The 16,271-nt window shown below is 39.1% G+C and overlaps 1 protein-coding gene across 4 annotated transcripts in view; it reads right to left on the reverse strand.

Moving 5' to 3' along the window:
• nrm (neuromusculin) overlaps nucleotides 1–16,271 on the reverse strand; it is a 142,452-nt gene that overhangs the window by 12,597 nt on the left and 113,584 nt on the right. For 2 of the 4 annotated variants that reach the window (XR_006261465.1, XM_043422961.1), the window contains exons 9-16: nucleotides 14,905–15,086; nucleotides 11,522–11,896; nucleotides 10,842–11,108; nucleotides 10,356–10,712; nucleotides 9,321–9,581; nucleotides 8,865–9,122; nucleotides 8,775–8,792; nucleotides 8,386–8,526 (exon numbers count right to left, since the gene is read on the reverse strand). Coding sequence is in view for 3 of the 4 variants with exons in the window: in XM_043422961.1 (XP_043278896.1) it covers nucleotides 8,386–8,526; nucleotides 8,775–8,792; nucleotides 8,865–9,122; nucleotides 9,321–9,581; nucleotides 10,356–10,712; nucleotides 10,842–11,108; nucleotides 11,522–11,896; nucleotides 14,905–15,086 (1,859 nt within the window). In the remaining variant the exon portion in view is untranslated. Of the gene's footprint in view, nucleotides 1–440; nucleotides 899–6,637; nucleotides 6,675–8,385; nucleotides 8,527–8,774; nucleotides 8,793–8,864; nucleotides 9,123–9,320; nucleotides 9,582–10,355; nucleotides 10,713–10,841; nucleotides 11,109–11,521; nucleotides 11,897–14,904; nucleotides 15,087–16,271 lie in introns of all 4 variants that reach the window. The other 2 variants (XM_043422960.1, XM_043422962.1) reach the window with 2 other exon arrangements.

Here is a 16,271-nt window from a genome sequence, read left to right on the forward strand (position 1 = left end):
GTTTTTACCATTCTTTTAACGTCAAGCTTTTACGAGATAACATTTGCGAACTGCATATAAACATTATTTTTGTGCAATCGTTGGATAAAAGTCATTTCATTGGAAAAAAGTGGAGAAAATCTTTTTTTTCTACTTTTCAACATCCATTTTCAAATTAAAACACATGTTATTCTACTAATAGCTGCGAGGATCGTGTGAAATCCATAAAAATAAAACTGTCCAAATGAAAAATATGGTCGCAATTGGATTGAAAATGAAAGAAATTCCAGTCCGGAAATCCGGTATATTCGCGACGAGCAATATTTACTGTGAAATTGATGAAAAATTGTTATACTCAACTGATTTACGATGGAAATTCATATTTTTTAAATTCACGTATTTAATGTAACTACGAAATGTACAATACATAGAGAAAAGTTTATGAAAACGAAAATACTCACCGGTCTTGTCTCGTAAAATGCCAGGAAATGCATCGGGCTCCTTAAGTTGAGAACCGAAAATAGCTCTAATCCTATTAGCACGTGCGATCATGCCCTCATCATGCATAATCGATACGGCGCTAAGAGCCCGTTGATTCACAATTTCTTTATTGCTAATAGCATTGAGGTTGGTTGAGCCACGTCTAAAGGGTCTTATTGGTTGTCGTACGATCGAGGGCTGCGGACGAGAGCGATATCGATCGTTCGCGAAACCGAGCGAGCCCGAATGTATCCTCATTGTGTCATTAGCGCGTAGAGATCCGGCTAATCCCGATCGTAGGCTGTGGGCACGATTAATGTGGACGAGAACACCGGGCTTGAGAGGCCAACGTGGTGCAGGTGTCGGATGCAACGAAGTAGGAGACCCTTCGTCTCGGGAACGCGATGATTCCGTTGGGCTCGGTGGACCACCGTCGGGACTACGATTTTTTTTTCTTAATTTCTTTCATCTTTTCTTCTTCCAATATTTGTAATCGTTTTTCAATTCTCCCTAGGATCACTCACATTTTCCATTGAAAAAAAAAAAATACATATGGCTCCGAATACGTTTGTTAGTCTGTGGACGTGAAAACTGTTCGTCTCTGAAGCGACATTTTTATCGCGGGACGCAAGTAATGTGTTTTATCACATTCAAATATGCGACCTCCTTCCATATATATTTTTTGTTTTCCAGTTTCTTTTTCCAGTGATTTATAACTTTATTTTTGCTACTTTGTGCCCTTACTTCCGGTTCGTCAGTAAATGCCTACCCACTCGTGCTCGGTTTTATTACCCCAAACGCCATACTACCCTTAACCATATTTTATCTCAGCATGGACATCTTTTTACGTGGGCTCGAATGAAGAGTATCGAGCGACACAGTCTGACTCTATGAGCGGTGAAATTTAAACAAAAATGTACTTTTTCTAATTGATTTTTCTTTTACTCTCAGCATGTTTGGAAATTTTCCAGCTATTGTCGTGTGATTTAAATTGTTTTATTAGTTTTTTTGCTTTCATTTGAAAGCTTTGAGTTCAGTCGAATTATAGGAGAGCGAAAATTTCTTGCGCAAGTGCTCACAGGACCAGAAAGTGGGCAAACTCTTCTTGGAATCCCTACCAGCATGCTCAAACTACTTTTCAACAAGATAATTAAGTTTTCATAATCGAGATTTTTAGGAAAGAATGCTAATCGAGCCAATTTTGTCGTCCCGTATCTCATTTTTCCGTCGTTCTACGGTGCTAAAAGTTCCGATACTCCGTGAATTCGGTTTGCTACTGGTTGAGCTAAGAGTGTCGCGGGCACGAGAGAAAAGAGCACTGAGAAATTAATACGTTCGCGTGAACTGGAAAATCCGTGGAGCACGGTTTTCTGGCTCGACGCCAAGGAAAAGCGCGTTCCAGCGAACAGCCAAGATGCCGAGGCTCTGCCCATTTCCTCTGCACTTCTTGCTCGTATAGGAAAATTAGCTAAATTTTCACCTCGTGCTAAGAATTATTTCAATTTTTATTAAAATGTCAAAAGTCTTCTTCTTAAATCCGCTTTTACGCACCCGTCACAAGAGCCGCGCACGTCAAAATCGAGGTATCGGTTCTTTTCTCCGTTTTTTGTGTGTGTGTTCTCCATTATTTTGAAGAAACGTATATTTCGAGGCACGAAAAGCATTCTCATAAGTAACTGAAGTAGCACAGTTCGATTGCGCACAGATAACCGAGTAGTGGAAGCAGGCCAAGTTTTACGAGGAGGCTGCCTGAGACGCGAAGTGTTTTTGCTTCTTGTTTTTGGAGCCTTAACACACGTGGAACCGCGCGATTCTTTCGAAGATTACTCTGTGACAGCGAGTATTCTGGTATTCTTAAAAGCCGCAGACGTACAGCACACACGCCAACGCGTTGAAGAAGGTTGTAGGTATGAAGAACTACAGTTGGAAAAGTAAATTCCCGAGTGAAAGCAGGAGGGTAGAAAAAGAGAGGAGACAGAAGACTCCGGGAAGGGGGACGTTGGCGATGAAAACGCGCACGCGACTTTGGGCTATTATCTCATGTAGCACCGCAAAAGTGTTTCACGTTCTGCACGTGTTTGGAATGCGCTCTTTCGTACTCACCAAAAGATACATACCAAACACCCCGGGTATAGTTATGCAAATGCTACCTAACAAAAGGGCTGAAGAGTAACGTTGGTTTGCATACAAGATGCGAGAAATTGTGCCATTTTGTTTGGGAGGATAGAAAACTCGCATGCATATATACACGTGTGTGGCGCACGTAATAGTACGACGACGGTAAAACTACATCCGAGAGATACTGCTAACAGTTATTGTGCCTTGGGGTTGTTTGAAAACGTGAATGTTCAGCGAGGTAGACGCTCGAGACTGGTAGTTTTGTACACTTTCTAGTGTTTTGCATCGATCCCGTTCGTATATGCGCACGTATAGACACGTGGGCACATCATCCGGGACGTTCTACACTCGATTTATTTCTCAATTTCAACCTCTCGGAAGCGATTTGTGATTATTTAAAAAATCTCTACAACTTCGACTTCGGTAGTGTGACCGTTTGTAGGATGGAGAAGGCGAAGTCTCATCTCGGAAACGTAAAACGCTGCAATTTTTTCCTTCACTTGTATATTTTTCATAGCAATCGATGAGCTAGAAAAATATCAGAGGTCATTAAAAGCTTTATACTCGTTCGTAAAACTCCATGAATATACACTACTTTGAGAACGATTGAGTTTTACTAAATTACAGTCCGAAATGCAAAACCTCCAGCGAGTCGCTTACCACGAACGACCAAAGCTCGGGCGAGCTAAACTTTGAAATACGAGCTTTCGGTCAGAAATATTTACCTTGGATGAAATGAAAATCTCTGAGATAACAAAAGTGGGTGGGGTGAGGTTGAAAAATACTTTTTGAGAAAACACTCATGTCCTAGATTAGGAAGAATCAATACATTCATGCTTTCGAAGCTAATATGTGTGTACAGGAATTATGCAGAGTCGAGAGTGTGTAAGGGCTGGCAGAGCATAATTCCACGTCCACAATACATGCTCAACGAGGTGGGTAGTAATTTAGATACAACCGAGGATGAAGGGCGCAAAAGGGTGGGTGGGGAGGAGAGAAAACGAGAAGTGGAGGAAAGTGACGAACGAGCCGAAAGCTTCGCTGTACACTCGCTACTGCAATAAGCTCAGAGGTGAAAGTGTACGAGCTTTATTGTTGGGTTTAAATCCTTTGTCTTGGTACTCAAAGTGGTAAACCTTTGTACAGGTACACAGAATTTACACCCTCGTGAGACACGTATTTATTCATTTACGTATGTAAATCTAGATATATGTCTATAGGGTGGTTGGTACGTTCCATGAAACAGATACATTGAAGAGGCTTCCAAGTACGTGAATGCATTTTCGGAAGGTGATGAAAAGGATTCGCCCACTCCTTGATATACTGAGAGTGCGCAATGTGAGATTTCATTCTCTTTAGATTGTTTGCCCGAACAAACACGATGGGGAGAAACGATGATGAGCATTAGAGCGTCGGGCGTGATCGACGCCAAACATAAACGCCCCATTTCCTCACCGATCGCGAAAATACACAGCCCGCCGCAAATATACACATGCAGAACGCCTACATATAGGACCTACGGAGCTTAATCATGATTTCGCGAATCTTACACCATCGGTAATGCTCCATCTTCCCACCCCCCACTCCAAATACCTGCGCAACTTCTCGAAAACAATCGAAATTTATTCTCATCGTTATCTCGCATCAAATTTTCAAGGATTTCTAAAAAAGAAAAATAAAAATGTTTTTATTGAAAAAAAACAGTCAACTTGATCGAAGTTATAGAAATTTTCATTGGTCATTTCACAAGTTTCCCTCGCCAAAGTCTCGTTCTTCGATCATTGGTATTCTCTCAGTCAGACAACATTATCATCAAATTTGAACCCCTCAACTTCGTGAGCTGTTTTATCATCGATGCCGGGCTCATGAATGACGAATAATAATTAATAATCCATCAGTCGAATAGACCAGCCCGGAATATCCCGTAGCTCTCCATGTACGACGTTTCCAAGAGGTCGTGAGAACGCTTCGGGTCCACTTGCTCTACGTGTTCTGCCACTATAAACGATAAACCGTATGGCAGACGTACAAACAGCAGGGGAATGCATTATTTATTCAACGCAACACTCTCGGAGCTCTCGAGATTTGACGATAACGATAATGTCTGCTGCTCGAAACTGCATACTCACACACTGCATACTCGCGTAAGCCCCTTAATAATAGCTCCACCAATTTTCACTAGTTATGACTCCGTTGTCAACTTTCTATGCCCCAAGTATTCGACGAAGTGATTGCCCCAATTAAAATACCTCATTTTCTCGGCAAATAACGAACGAACGTTACAAACAAAATGCTCATTTAATATTTCGATGGACGCGGCTATCATAAAAACATGGAAACCTAGCACTCGCGAAAAGTTGTACAAAAGTGTCGACTGCGATAAGAATCGAAGTAACTTTATGGCAGAAATATCATGCCAGGAGTTACGAAACAAAAACGTGTAAAAGAAGCGTAAAAGGAGTTTCCTCCAGAAACTTTTACCTTCGAAGTACAAGATACGCGTAATCGAGACGAATTTCAGGGAATAAATCAATACAAGACGAAAAGAGCTGATCGATCTTACGCGTTACATTCATCTAAAAAACGGATGAATTTAATTTTGCCCATTGGGAAAAAGTACTCGAAAACATTGCATCAGCAAGAACAGAAATTATTGTTGTACCAATAAATGCATCTGGAAGTTCTACATAGAGTAAAAATTTGGAATAATGTATAAAATAGATAATATAAAATAAATAAAAGATAATAAATATAAAATAATGTATAAAATCGATACCGTAGAAAAGGGTTTAGTTACAAAAAGAAGCTTTCGATGCTGGAGAAAAAAAAAATAAAACGACAGAAATTTGAATTATATGAAAATGTTAACTTATTGAGTTTATTATTGAATTCTTAGCTTTAATAGAACTGGAAAAATTGACTATTGGATGCAAGGAGAGATGGTGGAATAAGGTGCTGAAGGTGACGATAATTCTGAAAGTTGACAGTATCCGTTCCGTTGTTTCTATCGAGGGGAGCAAAAGTTTAGGTGTAATATACGTTCCGTCATTACGCGAAATACCTGAACGAAATACTTTCGTCCTTAACGTCGTCGTTGCTGACGTCGTCGACGTCGTCGACGGGCATTCAGTGCGTTCTAATTGAAAATCCACAAGTTGGTTCGAAGTACGCGTGCTCGTGTGTTGGATACGTATAGAAGGCACGAGTTACACCGGAGCTTTCAAGTTCTCTCGTCATTAGAGAATTCTCGAGTGCTCTTGGAGCTCGTTCGTGAAACGAAAACGAAAATTTTACGCACGGCGTTCTACAAACTTGAATGCCCGTGTAGAGGGTGAGCGTTTTTTTTCCTCCTACTTTTTATATTTTTGTAACACGCACATAACCGTAACTCGCTTCGTCAGACGACTCGGAGTTTTTCTCGTTGTTTGGAAAATATTTTCCTTTTCATATCTTCGAGCTTGAGTCTCAATCCGCAGTATGACCTTCGAACCAATCGAGTCTAGACTGCAATTTTTTAAAACTCGCAGTTCCTTCCTCATTATAATATGATTATTTTCGTTTTTATATAAAATCAAATGGCGTACTATTCTACTAGTCATTGAAAGATCGGATATTCCGAAGATCGTAAAAAAGTTACTGGGCATGCATGAAAGAAGTGAAAAATATGATAAGCTTTAAGGCGAGTTGAGAATTCGAATTTTTCAGCTAAAACAATTTGATTTTTTCACGTCCCCGTACAGGATTCATTGCATTATTCAGTGACTGTTTTTGGAGGTGTCATTTGAACGAAATTTGAAAACAAATTTTTAGGAAATGACAAAAAAAGTACATAGAAAACGATCGCGGCATCGATACTCGAAATAATCAACCCCCTACAAACCATGCTCCGCGGGCATTTCAAATCGCATTGTTAACCTGGAAAACGATTGCTACCAAAACCATTTCCCATTAAAGTGTACAAAAGCTCGTGGCTAAAAGAGGTTAAATAGATTGAATAAAAATAGCTAGCAAATGGAAATAAAATACGAATTATTATACATGGCTCATGTTTGATACTTACTGCTCGCGTTCCTCCATCTCGACGACCCGATTACTGTCTGTGTATTTGTTTTTTTTTTTTTTTTAGTAAATCCAAATTAAAAAGCAGAAAAACAGAAACGAATGAGAAACGCGTTAGTGAGTAATTATGGGCTAATTTCGCGAGTTTCGATGCCATAAATTCGAGGAATTTGTTTTTACTTTTTTCGAAACAATATTTGCCACGAGATTCGAATTTAGATCCTCGAAGTTATGGAGTCTCGAATACAATTTCATGCCAATTTTCGTATGACTTAATGCATCTATGCGTTACATATTTTTACATGTGAAAATTATTGAAAAAAAAGTAGATATTTGTAGCTCATGTCTACACTTGTATGTCTCCGGATATGTGATTCTGTATATTGATCTTCGAATCCGAACGCTTCGCATACTCTACGCATCAATGCCGGAAAATATTTAATGATTTTTCTAAAATCAAATTGAAATAATTATTCCTGCGTTTCGGATAATTTTTTTCTGCACAATCTCTAAATCGAATTTTCACGTTGAAATTGATCGCATATTATTCACGTTGAAAAAAGTGGGAGTACGATAAAATAAATGAGTTTAACGCACTTTATCCGAGTCAGCGAGAGCGAAAGAGAGACCCCGTTGTTCGGTTTTTCTATATATTCAATATACCAAAGTTTCATGCAACTTGAAATTTGCCCATTCAGGGACAATCTCCATACGACAAATGAAACGTTGTTTTATCATTAGTTATCGAGTTCGAGCACATCATGCGAATATTTATGTGTATGTCACATATAGGGGGGACCTGAGCAAAACGGGGCACTTCAAGAATAGTGGAATTTCTTTTTGTTTATTTTTTCATTCTGGCAACGCGGTATATTCTTCGGAAAAAAGAACAGAAAGGAAGGATTCGAAAATTTTCAAAAAAAAAAACGAAAACAGGGGAAAAGAGAAGTTTTGGAGCAATTCTAATTTTGTCGCGATTGCTTTTGAAAAAACGTGGTCAAGGCGCATTGAAATGAAATTGCAGTAAAAAAAATTTCACCATTTTTTTTCGAAAATTGCGCAAGAATTGTACGTGTTTTGATGTTTGAGAAACTTCTCAAACTTTTCGTCGTTACGGTATTTCCTTAGGTACCCCGTTTTGTCCCGGTCTCCCCTGTATGTAACGTTTATATTTATTTATAATGTCAATGCATAATGTGAATGTAATCATCGTTCGAGAAACATTACATTGGCAATTCCGAAGTTATTACGCGCGCTCCAAGTTTACCGTATTCGAGAATGAATTCCTGAGTTTCGGGAGTTTGTTAGCGAAACTCGCAACGCGGAAGGAAGAACGTATATGCGTAAGTAAGTGCGGAAAATACACAATTGTTACGTTAACATGGTTGAGCGTTTGTTCAGCCGCACACAAGACTTCTTGATTTTTGAAGCGCACGTAAATATTTGGAAATTCATGAAACTGATTTTAACCGAGTAAAAATAATTTTCCTTATCGTCGTTAAGTGATGCTTTGATTTCACAATCTCAAATTTGGACGCAGAATTTACAAAAGTGTGGTAACACTGACATTTCTATAGATTGAAAAATGCATGTCTCTCAATACGACTTGATAATGAACATGCTATCCACGAAACTCGTTGAAGGATGAACGATCAGAATATAACCGATTGGAAAATTGGATAATCGTCTGTTCTCTTCAATAAATAAACGACTACGAGCAAATTAGACGGATTTGAGAAATTGACTTACATTTGGCCTGGGCTCGCTTCCGACGACAAATCAACCAGATGACGATGCAGCATATCACTATCGCCAGCAGAATAACCATCGCGACGATTATTATGATTATCAAAAGATCACCCTCCAGTTGAAGCCACCACGGCAAATTACCTACAATAACGCATGCGAGAAAGTTGGAACGTTTGAGAATAATTATTTGCTTGAAATCCGCTGAATCCGTTGAACGGATCAATTGTGAAAGCGATAAAATATAGTTCGCTCGAGCGATTGGTGAATATTATTTTCGAAGCAAACTTAAATTAAATTTGCACAAATCGATGAAAGAAACGACACGTTGAGAATCATATTGGGTCTTCTCAGTGCTGGTATAATTCAATTGGATATGAAATCAAACTTACTGTCACGTCCATGGCGGGCTACGAAAATATATCAAACGATTGAGGATCGTCTTGATTGGATTCTGAAATGATTGATTAAAAATGGCTCACCGGGTACGCCGCGCTCGCAGGGCAATGAAAATCCGATTGAATTGTTGGCGACGCAGACGTAAGTTCGGAAATTCGTAATTGACGTATCGAGACGAAGATAACCTTTTCCATCCCTTATCTCTCCAATTTGATCGAGGGTGTCGTTGTCACTTTTCAAGGACCACGTGAAATCAGATTCTTTTGGATTCGCTGTTGCTGAACAGACGAGATAATATTCACCGTCTATTCGCTCTTCGTCGATTCTGCACTCGGGTTTAACTGTAGTAAATATGATTTTTTCATTTATTAATAAATTATTTAGAGCAAAGACGAACGAAAAATGTTAGTGGAAATTGATAATTCATCTCGAGTTTTTTATTTCTTCATTTATTAATTTTGCCAATAAATTCAACACGAGAATGCTACGAAAAATGATGAGACGAAAAAATGGAGTCGAAAAGTAACAGAATAACTTACAGAGAACATTGAGATAAGTAGTGATGTTGTTTTGACCGTGACGGTTATAAGCCTGACAGATGTATGTGCCGTTGCTTCGTCTCGGTACTTTCGTTTTGAAGACGTGTACAGCGTCGGTCGATATAACGTCAGTGGAGCCTTCGCGAAACCATCGGAACATGGGCTCAGGTTCGGCTACCGCGCTGCATTTCACGCTCTCGGGTATCGAATCGACGATAACGTCTATAATCTTCTTTGATATCGTCATATTTTCCGGTGGAACTGTCAGTGATGAAATACAACAGAAAACAAAATTATTTCAACGTTACGCCTCGTTTAATTTACTCGATAATGTTTTCGTCGTTTCACGAGTACAAATTTAAGGTAATTCTTTTATGGGCGCTCAGTTCATAGGATTTTCGTAAAAATATCTTATGCCATTCTCAATATCATCTCTATTATTTTTGCAATTATTCGTGACCGCAATCTCAATCTATTTATGGGAAAAAAAGATTATTCGAATCATGAGATTTCCGCTGTGAAATCCCGGCTTGATACAGGATAATCTAATTTCCGGTGGTTACCAAAGCGTTGCAATATCCACGAATTATCATCGATTAAACACCAAATTTACATGTTTGAAATTAGCAATTCAACAGTCTCGCGAAAAAAAAACGATCGTCGGCCCACTTTCCACGTAATTTTGAGTTTATTTTGAGCTCCCGGTCTACGATATACACTCACGACGAAACTTGACCAACAACTAACTGATGCGACAGTTTTAGCAAAATCGCGAACCTGGACATTAAGTTTCTATACAACCTGAATGAATTTACTCACCGCAGTAGAGTAGTAGATGGAAAAAAAGTTAATCTCCTACCGACGCAAACTTTGCCAATACACTTTTGAGAGTATAAATATTGAATGAAATATTTATTCATAGAATAACTAATACCCTAGAAACGATTTTTCCTAATCTCACAACGGGATTACTTTAAAGTAACTGATGGAAATCGATCTGAGTATTTAGGATATTTTATTATTGGAAGTACTTACATTCGACACGAAAAACGGTTTCGCTTTTGACTCCCGGTCCAATGCCATTTCCGGTGCTTTCGCAGGTAAAGTTTTCGTTGTCCCTGAAGGGGTGGAGATGGCCGTCCGGCCATGCAGTCATGTTCCAAACGAGGGTCGATTGTATACTCTCAAAATCATTTTTACTTTGATCAGGTGGGTGATAAACATTCGTCTGATAATAGAGTTCGGTTTTATCGAAATTCATGGGTAAACCGTCTCTCTCCCACGATATATTGCAGATCGGGGAGCACTCGACCCAACATTCGATGCTGACGTTTGTCGAGTTGTATGCAAATCCGGCATAACCGTTGAGTGGTTTTATAAAGTCGGGTCGGGCTAAAGAACGGTAAATTGAAAAGAAAAATTCATTTTTTTCTAACAATTCATTATTCAATTTATTCATTCAAATTCATTTTTTTTGGGCAATGAGAAAAAAAAATCATGACGCAGCTTTTTTTTACAAACCTGCAACATCGATGAAAACGGTAGCAGGGTCGCCATCCCCAGCTTCATTAAAAGCCATACACGTGAAATTCGCTTTAGTCTCGAGATTCACAGATTCTATGCGCAAAACGGCACTCTCTTCGCCTGATATCTGATGAGATCCGCGAAACCACTTGAAGCCCGTTACTTCGGGGCGCCCGAGATCGAGAACCGAGCACGTAATGTTCAACGAGCCCTTCTTAACGACCCGTTTGGGCTCGTACGTTATCGTAGCCGGTCCCGGCTTATCTATGAATATATATATATATATTTTTTTTTTTATCGCGGAGAAAATCCTGAAGAATTTTTTCTCGCGAGGGTAAAAAAGATCCGCAGGGACGTTTGACAATTTTTCCTCGACTAACGTTCAACTTTGTTGAAAAAATGATATTGAGAATATTGGAAGAATCCTTTAGTAGTTTCTCAACGCGAAAGATTCATGACGTTAATTCCGTTAGCGGAGGTGCTTGATCGCACTTGCATGCTCGTGTTCATTAATTTTAGACGCTTCGTCGCCATTTTATGATTACTATCGAGACGAAAACGAATCTGAATCTCTTCTCAAAGAGTTTCAATGGATAGTGCGAAGGTGTAACGAACATTTTTTCATCCGATAAAGGGCAATTTGTAAAAAGAAAAGGGAAGTGAAAAAAAATACGTACAATAAACGACGACCGGTGCACTGGCTGATCTGTTCCCCCAGCCAGCGTCGTTACGACCCTCGCAGGCATAATTCCCATTGAACGAACGACCAACAGCTTCGAGGAGCAACTTGCTTGGATCTATGTCGCAGAAGGTCGATATCTCATCGACGAGTATTCCATTAGTCGAAGTCGAACTTGCACCATCGCTGGCGAGCGATGAATTGCGAGAACAATCAGGCAGTTCCTTGAGAAGATCACCATCGAGAAACCATCGAACTGTCGTCAGTGTCATTGGATTACCATCGACTACTTCGCAGGTGAGCGATACGTTCAAGCGATCGGCTTCGTTAACCGGCACTTCTGGTTCCATCGTCACCTTCACCTGAGGCTTATCTGTTCGAACCCCCGAAACATCTTGTTTGAGAATAATCGAGAAAACGAATAGTTTCGTGATAAAATTTCGGCAGAATATTCCCATTGCCATGGTCTCCGGAACGAAAATTATCTTATTTTCTTGTATATTGAACACGATCGAAAAATTCTGCTGATTGAACTATTTGGAAAAAATGTGCCGAGAGAATTAGCAAATTATTAACCGGTTGATTGGCAAGCTTTCTTTCAGATTTTGTGCCAAAACTGGTACGAACCGAAATATACGAAATAGTATATTACACTACAAGGGCAGAAGTTTGACGCGCAGTGCAGGAATGTGTACTCTGGTGTATACTATTTTTCTTCACAGCCGGTCGAAAGTACGTTTCTTCCGAAATATGCATCTATCGATAGAAGATGTTTTGATGCCTGCTCCGACATTTGCTGCACGAGCGAAGCGAGATAAAAAAAAAACAAGATTGGCAAAGATAATTTATATGAATATTTGCATTCCTATGAACCTGAAAATAGATCATTGCGAGAACCAATCGGAATCGCGGAAAAGCGATGACAAAGAACAGCTAATTCACGCGTCACAACCTTACTTTATGAAAAGGGATTCCGAACGACTACATTCATTTTATCAGTCCGGTCACTTTATTTTTGGCCTTCGCATTGATTTTATATGGAAGGATAAATGTATGTTATTCGTTCGGATTTGTAGCGGTGTAGTGCTGTTTTGATAATAGTGCTTGGAAATAATATGACATTTCCATAGCATATTTTCGAATGAATAACATAACCTTATTCGTACGGTTTGCGGATGACCAAACACAATCTTTTAAAAAACACGTAGGCAATATTGATTCAAACGTCAAACGTCAAAAGTCAAAAAAATAATTACGTCAAACCTTTCGGAATGCAGAAAATAGTATATTACACACCTAGGAAGGGAAAGTAGACTACTTCAAACCGCGGGCAGAATTGTCACCCGAGCTGAAGGCGCGAGGGTGATAAGCACGCGGTTTGAGGTGGTCTAATTTAACTCCCATGGGGAGTGTATACTATTTTTCACCACACATATGCACCGAAAATTCAACCTTCCGATTTCGGAAAGTTGAAACGTTCGGCGCATGTGTGATGAAAAATAGTACACACTCCACGGGAGTTAAATTAGACCACCTCAAACCGCGGTTTGAAGTAGTCTACTTTTCCTCCCTAGGTGTGTAATATAAGCTCCTGCTGAGACAAATGAAGCGCGTGCAGTTTTGACAGCGCAGAAGTGTTATACTTTCGGCACTGAAATCGGTGCCGAAAGTACGTACTTTCGACCGAGGAGTGAAGAAAATTCGTTTCGTTTCTGGGGATTTTTGAGGCTGCTCGCTCCATTCCCAAACTTAGTTTTCACTTAGCTACTCTTGGAAGGGATCAAAAAAGGGGTTGAAAGTGAAAATTTCAGATTTTTCAGTGGCACGTTTTTAAGTGATATTACAAAATAAAATTCCAAGCATTTGAGAATTCTGAACTCATCTATCGAAATCAAGTAAAATTCACTACCCCCAATCGGGTGAAAGATAAGGGGTGTGGATGAAATTTTTTATTTTTCAATGGTAAGTTTTTATGCTATATGACATGAAAACTGTACGTTTTTTCGGATACTAGACTACTTTATCGAAATAAATAAAAATTCGCTATTCATAAAGAGTTGAATAATAAAAATATATGCCATTTTACATAAAAACGTTTTTTATGATAGCACATTCATTTTTTGGAAAAAAAATAAATTTGACACCCTCAAAGGGATGAAAAATTAGGATGAAACTTGGGGTGAAATTTTGAAATTTCACCTCGAGAGAAAAAAAATCAATTCTCTGTCCTCTTTAGTCAAAAAATTCAAAAAACTTTATTAATTGTCGATAGATTTCGACAAAAATTGGTAAACAACCGTTTGTTGTGATGCTTTGTCCAAATAACGAAATAGTTCATGACACAGTTTAAAATCTCTGCTGCAAATAGTGTCTATATTATCATTTTTGAGAAACTCGTTACGCATATTTCCTAAAAAACTCGGAATTTCAATGTCATGTAGCATAAAAGCTCGCAAGAGAAAAATCTGAAAATTTCACCCCCGATCTTTATTCTTCACCCTTTCGCAGGTAGCGAATTTTGTTTTATTTCGACAAAAGAGTCTGGTGCCCTAAAAAACGCACAGTCTTTTATGTAACACAACACAAAAACTTCCCACCGAAAAAACTGAAAATTTCATCCTCACCCCTCGATTTTCGCCCCTTTCAAATCGGTTGAAAATTTAAAACGTTATTCCAATATGTACACTTATGACACATTACCAAAATGGGCCCGACTTTTTTTTTGTACATATATAATACAATACCAGTCAACCGGTTAATGAATCTATTTAATTACGAGTCTCGTTTTAATACCATGCGAACTTGGCTATTCATTTATTCCACAAGACAGATTTTTTTTTATTAATTCAGCTCGTCGAACTTCCCAATTAACATTGCTCGCTGACGAATAGTTAGAGCTAATCAGATTGGTTCCGATTTAATAAATGTGATTGCAGGCTGTCAGATAATAATAAGAATGAGAATAAAATAATAACGAGATGATTTCAATTCTCGAAAAACGTTGGTGCAGACTCATCAGCACGAGCATGAAGATGGAATTGTTTTGAAAAATCCTACTCGGGCGCGCAACATAGTTTAGATTGACGGTTGCGATAAAAAGTTATTTAGTGTGTGGGTTTTAATGCTAGCGCGGAGTACGGCGGTACTTTTTAAACTGAAAAACTGACGAGCGTGGTAACGAAACTGGATGAAAATAGCAAAAAATACAGCTGGATGTACGGAGAGCAAAAAGGGGATAAAGAGAGAAAAAACGTAGAGGGAAAAGGAGAAGTAAAAGAGACAAAGAGCAGCCGAGTGTCAGAGAGAAAAGGAAAGACAGGACTGAATAGGAATATAGAATTAGAGATCGTACGGTGTGAGACAATGCGGTAAAACACATACACAGCACGGATACGTCGATGAAGTCTTGCACAGTGGATTCACCAACGCTGTTCTCCAATATGCAGGTGTATCTTCCCATGTCGCTGGAGGACGCATTTCTCACGGTGAGAGGAGCGAAGCTTGCCTCACCGCCGTCGTAGTGATCGTTCTTGCCAACGTTGATAATTTCGCCATCCAGTAACCTTAATAAACATACAATCATGACATATTGGAGAATTTATGGAGGCAACCTCCAATAATGGCCGAGGATATGCATCTTGAGCATTAGTTAGTCGATTTTAATATCTAACTGGAATTGGGTCGCGTGTGAAATTTCCATCAATAATCATAAATGTTGAAACTCTGTTATTCTATTTTGACATTATAAAAAGACTAATTGTTTAACGCGTCACTTATCAGTAGTTATTGTTACGAATAGCGTAGCGATTGAGAGTAGGGGACGTTTGACGAAATGAAGCAGAACGAAACCAGGCCACATTTTTGGTACGATTGATCGATCGTGTACCAGACGAAAAATAGTTATTTCATTACTCATCGGTGGAGAAAAATGTTGTCAATGCAATTTGTGCATTCGAGGCAAAATTCAACTGTGTGAACTTGTCGATAATTCAAGGCTCGCCTTTTATTACGCTTTTTTACTTAATTTTCTTTTTTTCTTCTCCTTCAAATCCTTCTACTCCGATTCATCCTCTCGTGAATCTCGCCAAGAGTTTGTCTTTATCCGGCGGGAGAGAGAAAAATAAAATAAAAAATACAAAGTTTCTCGTTAAAGAAAAATCTTTTCTTCTATTCTTTCACGGTGAAAGCCGCCGCAAGAGCTTCCCTTTTTCTTCTACATTCTCTCCACTCTTAAGCGTTACAACATCTTTTCCCAACGCGATGGAATATATCGGTGGAGCTCTCGGCTTATCGGGTACGTGCTTTTCTCAGTACGTAAGTCTCCCTTTCTCCTCCCTTTCTCCTCTCACTCTTTTCCTCCCGCTCGTGGCTCTTGGCACTTGGCGTACGTCCTGGATTACCCTGATATTTTCAGGATAAGGAGGCAGAGAGTAAGAGGGAGAGAGTGAGAAATATGACGACGTGACGTTCCAGGGTTTGTGGTACTTCGGTGTGAAATCGTTTCACAGAGAAGTGCCTTTTTTATTGTCTGGTGCAATAATCGAGAATCGACTCGCGCTTGTCTCGCCAAATGCTTTTTTCATGCATAAAAACGCTCGAAGAAAAAAAAACAAAAGATTTTGTGGATAAATGTAAAAAGGTTGAACGCCATTATCAGTTGTGACGATTCAAAAAATTTCACAATCGAATATCTCTCCAAAATGAATATGATGGATTGACATTTAAATAGGAATAAAACAGTGATTGGA

The sequence above is a fragment of the Venturia canescens genome, chromosome 7 (assembly GCF_019457755.1).
Source record: "Venturia canescens isolate UGA chromosome 7, ASM1945775v1, whole genome shotgun sequence".
NCBI classification, from domain to species: Eukaryota; Metazoa; Arthropoda; class Insecta; order Hymenoptera; family Ichneumonidae; genus Venturia; species Venturia canescens.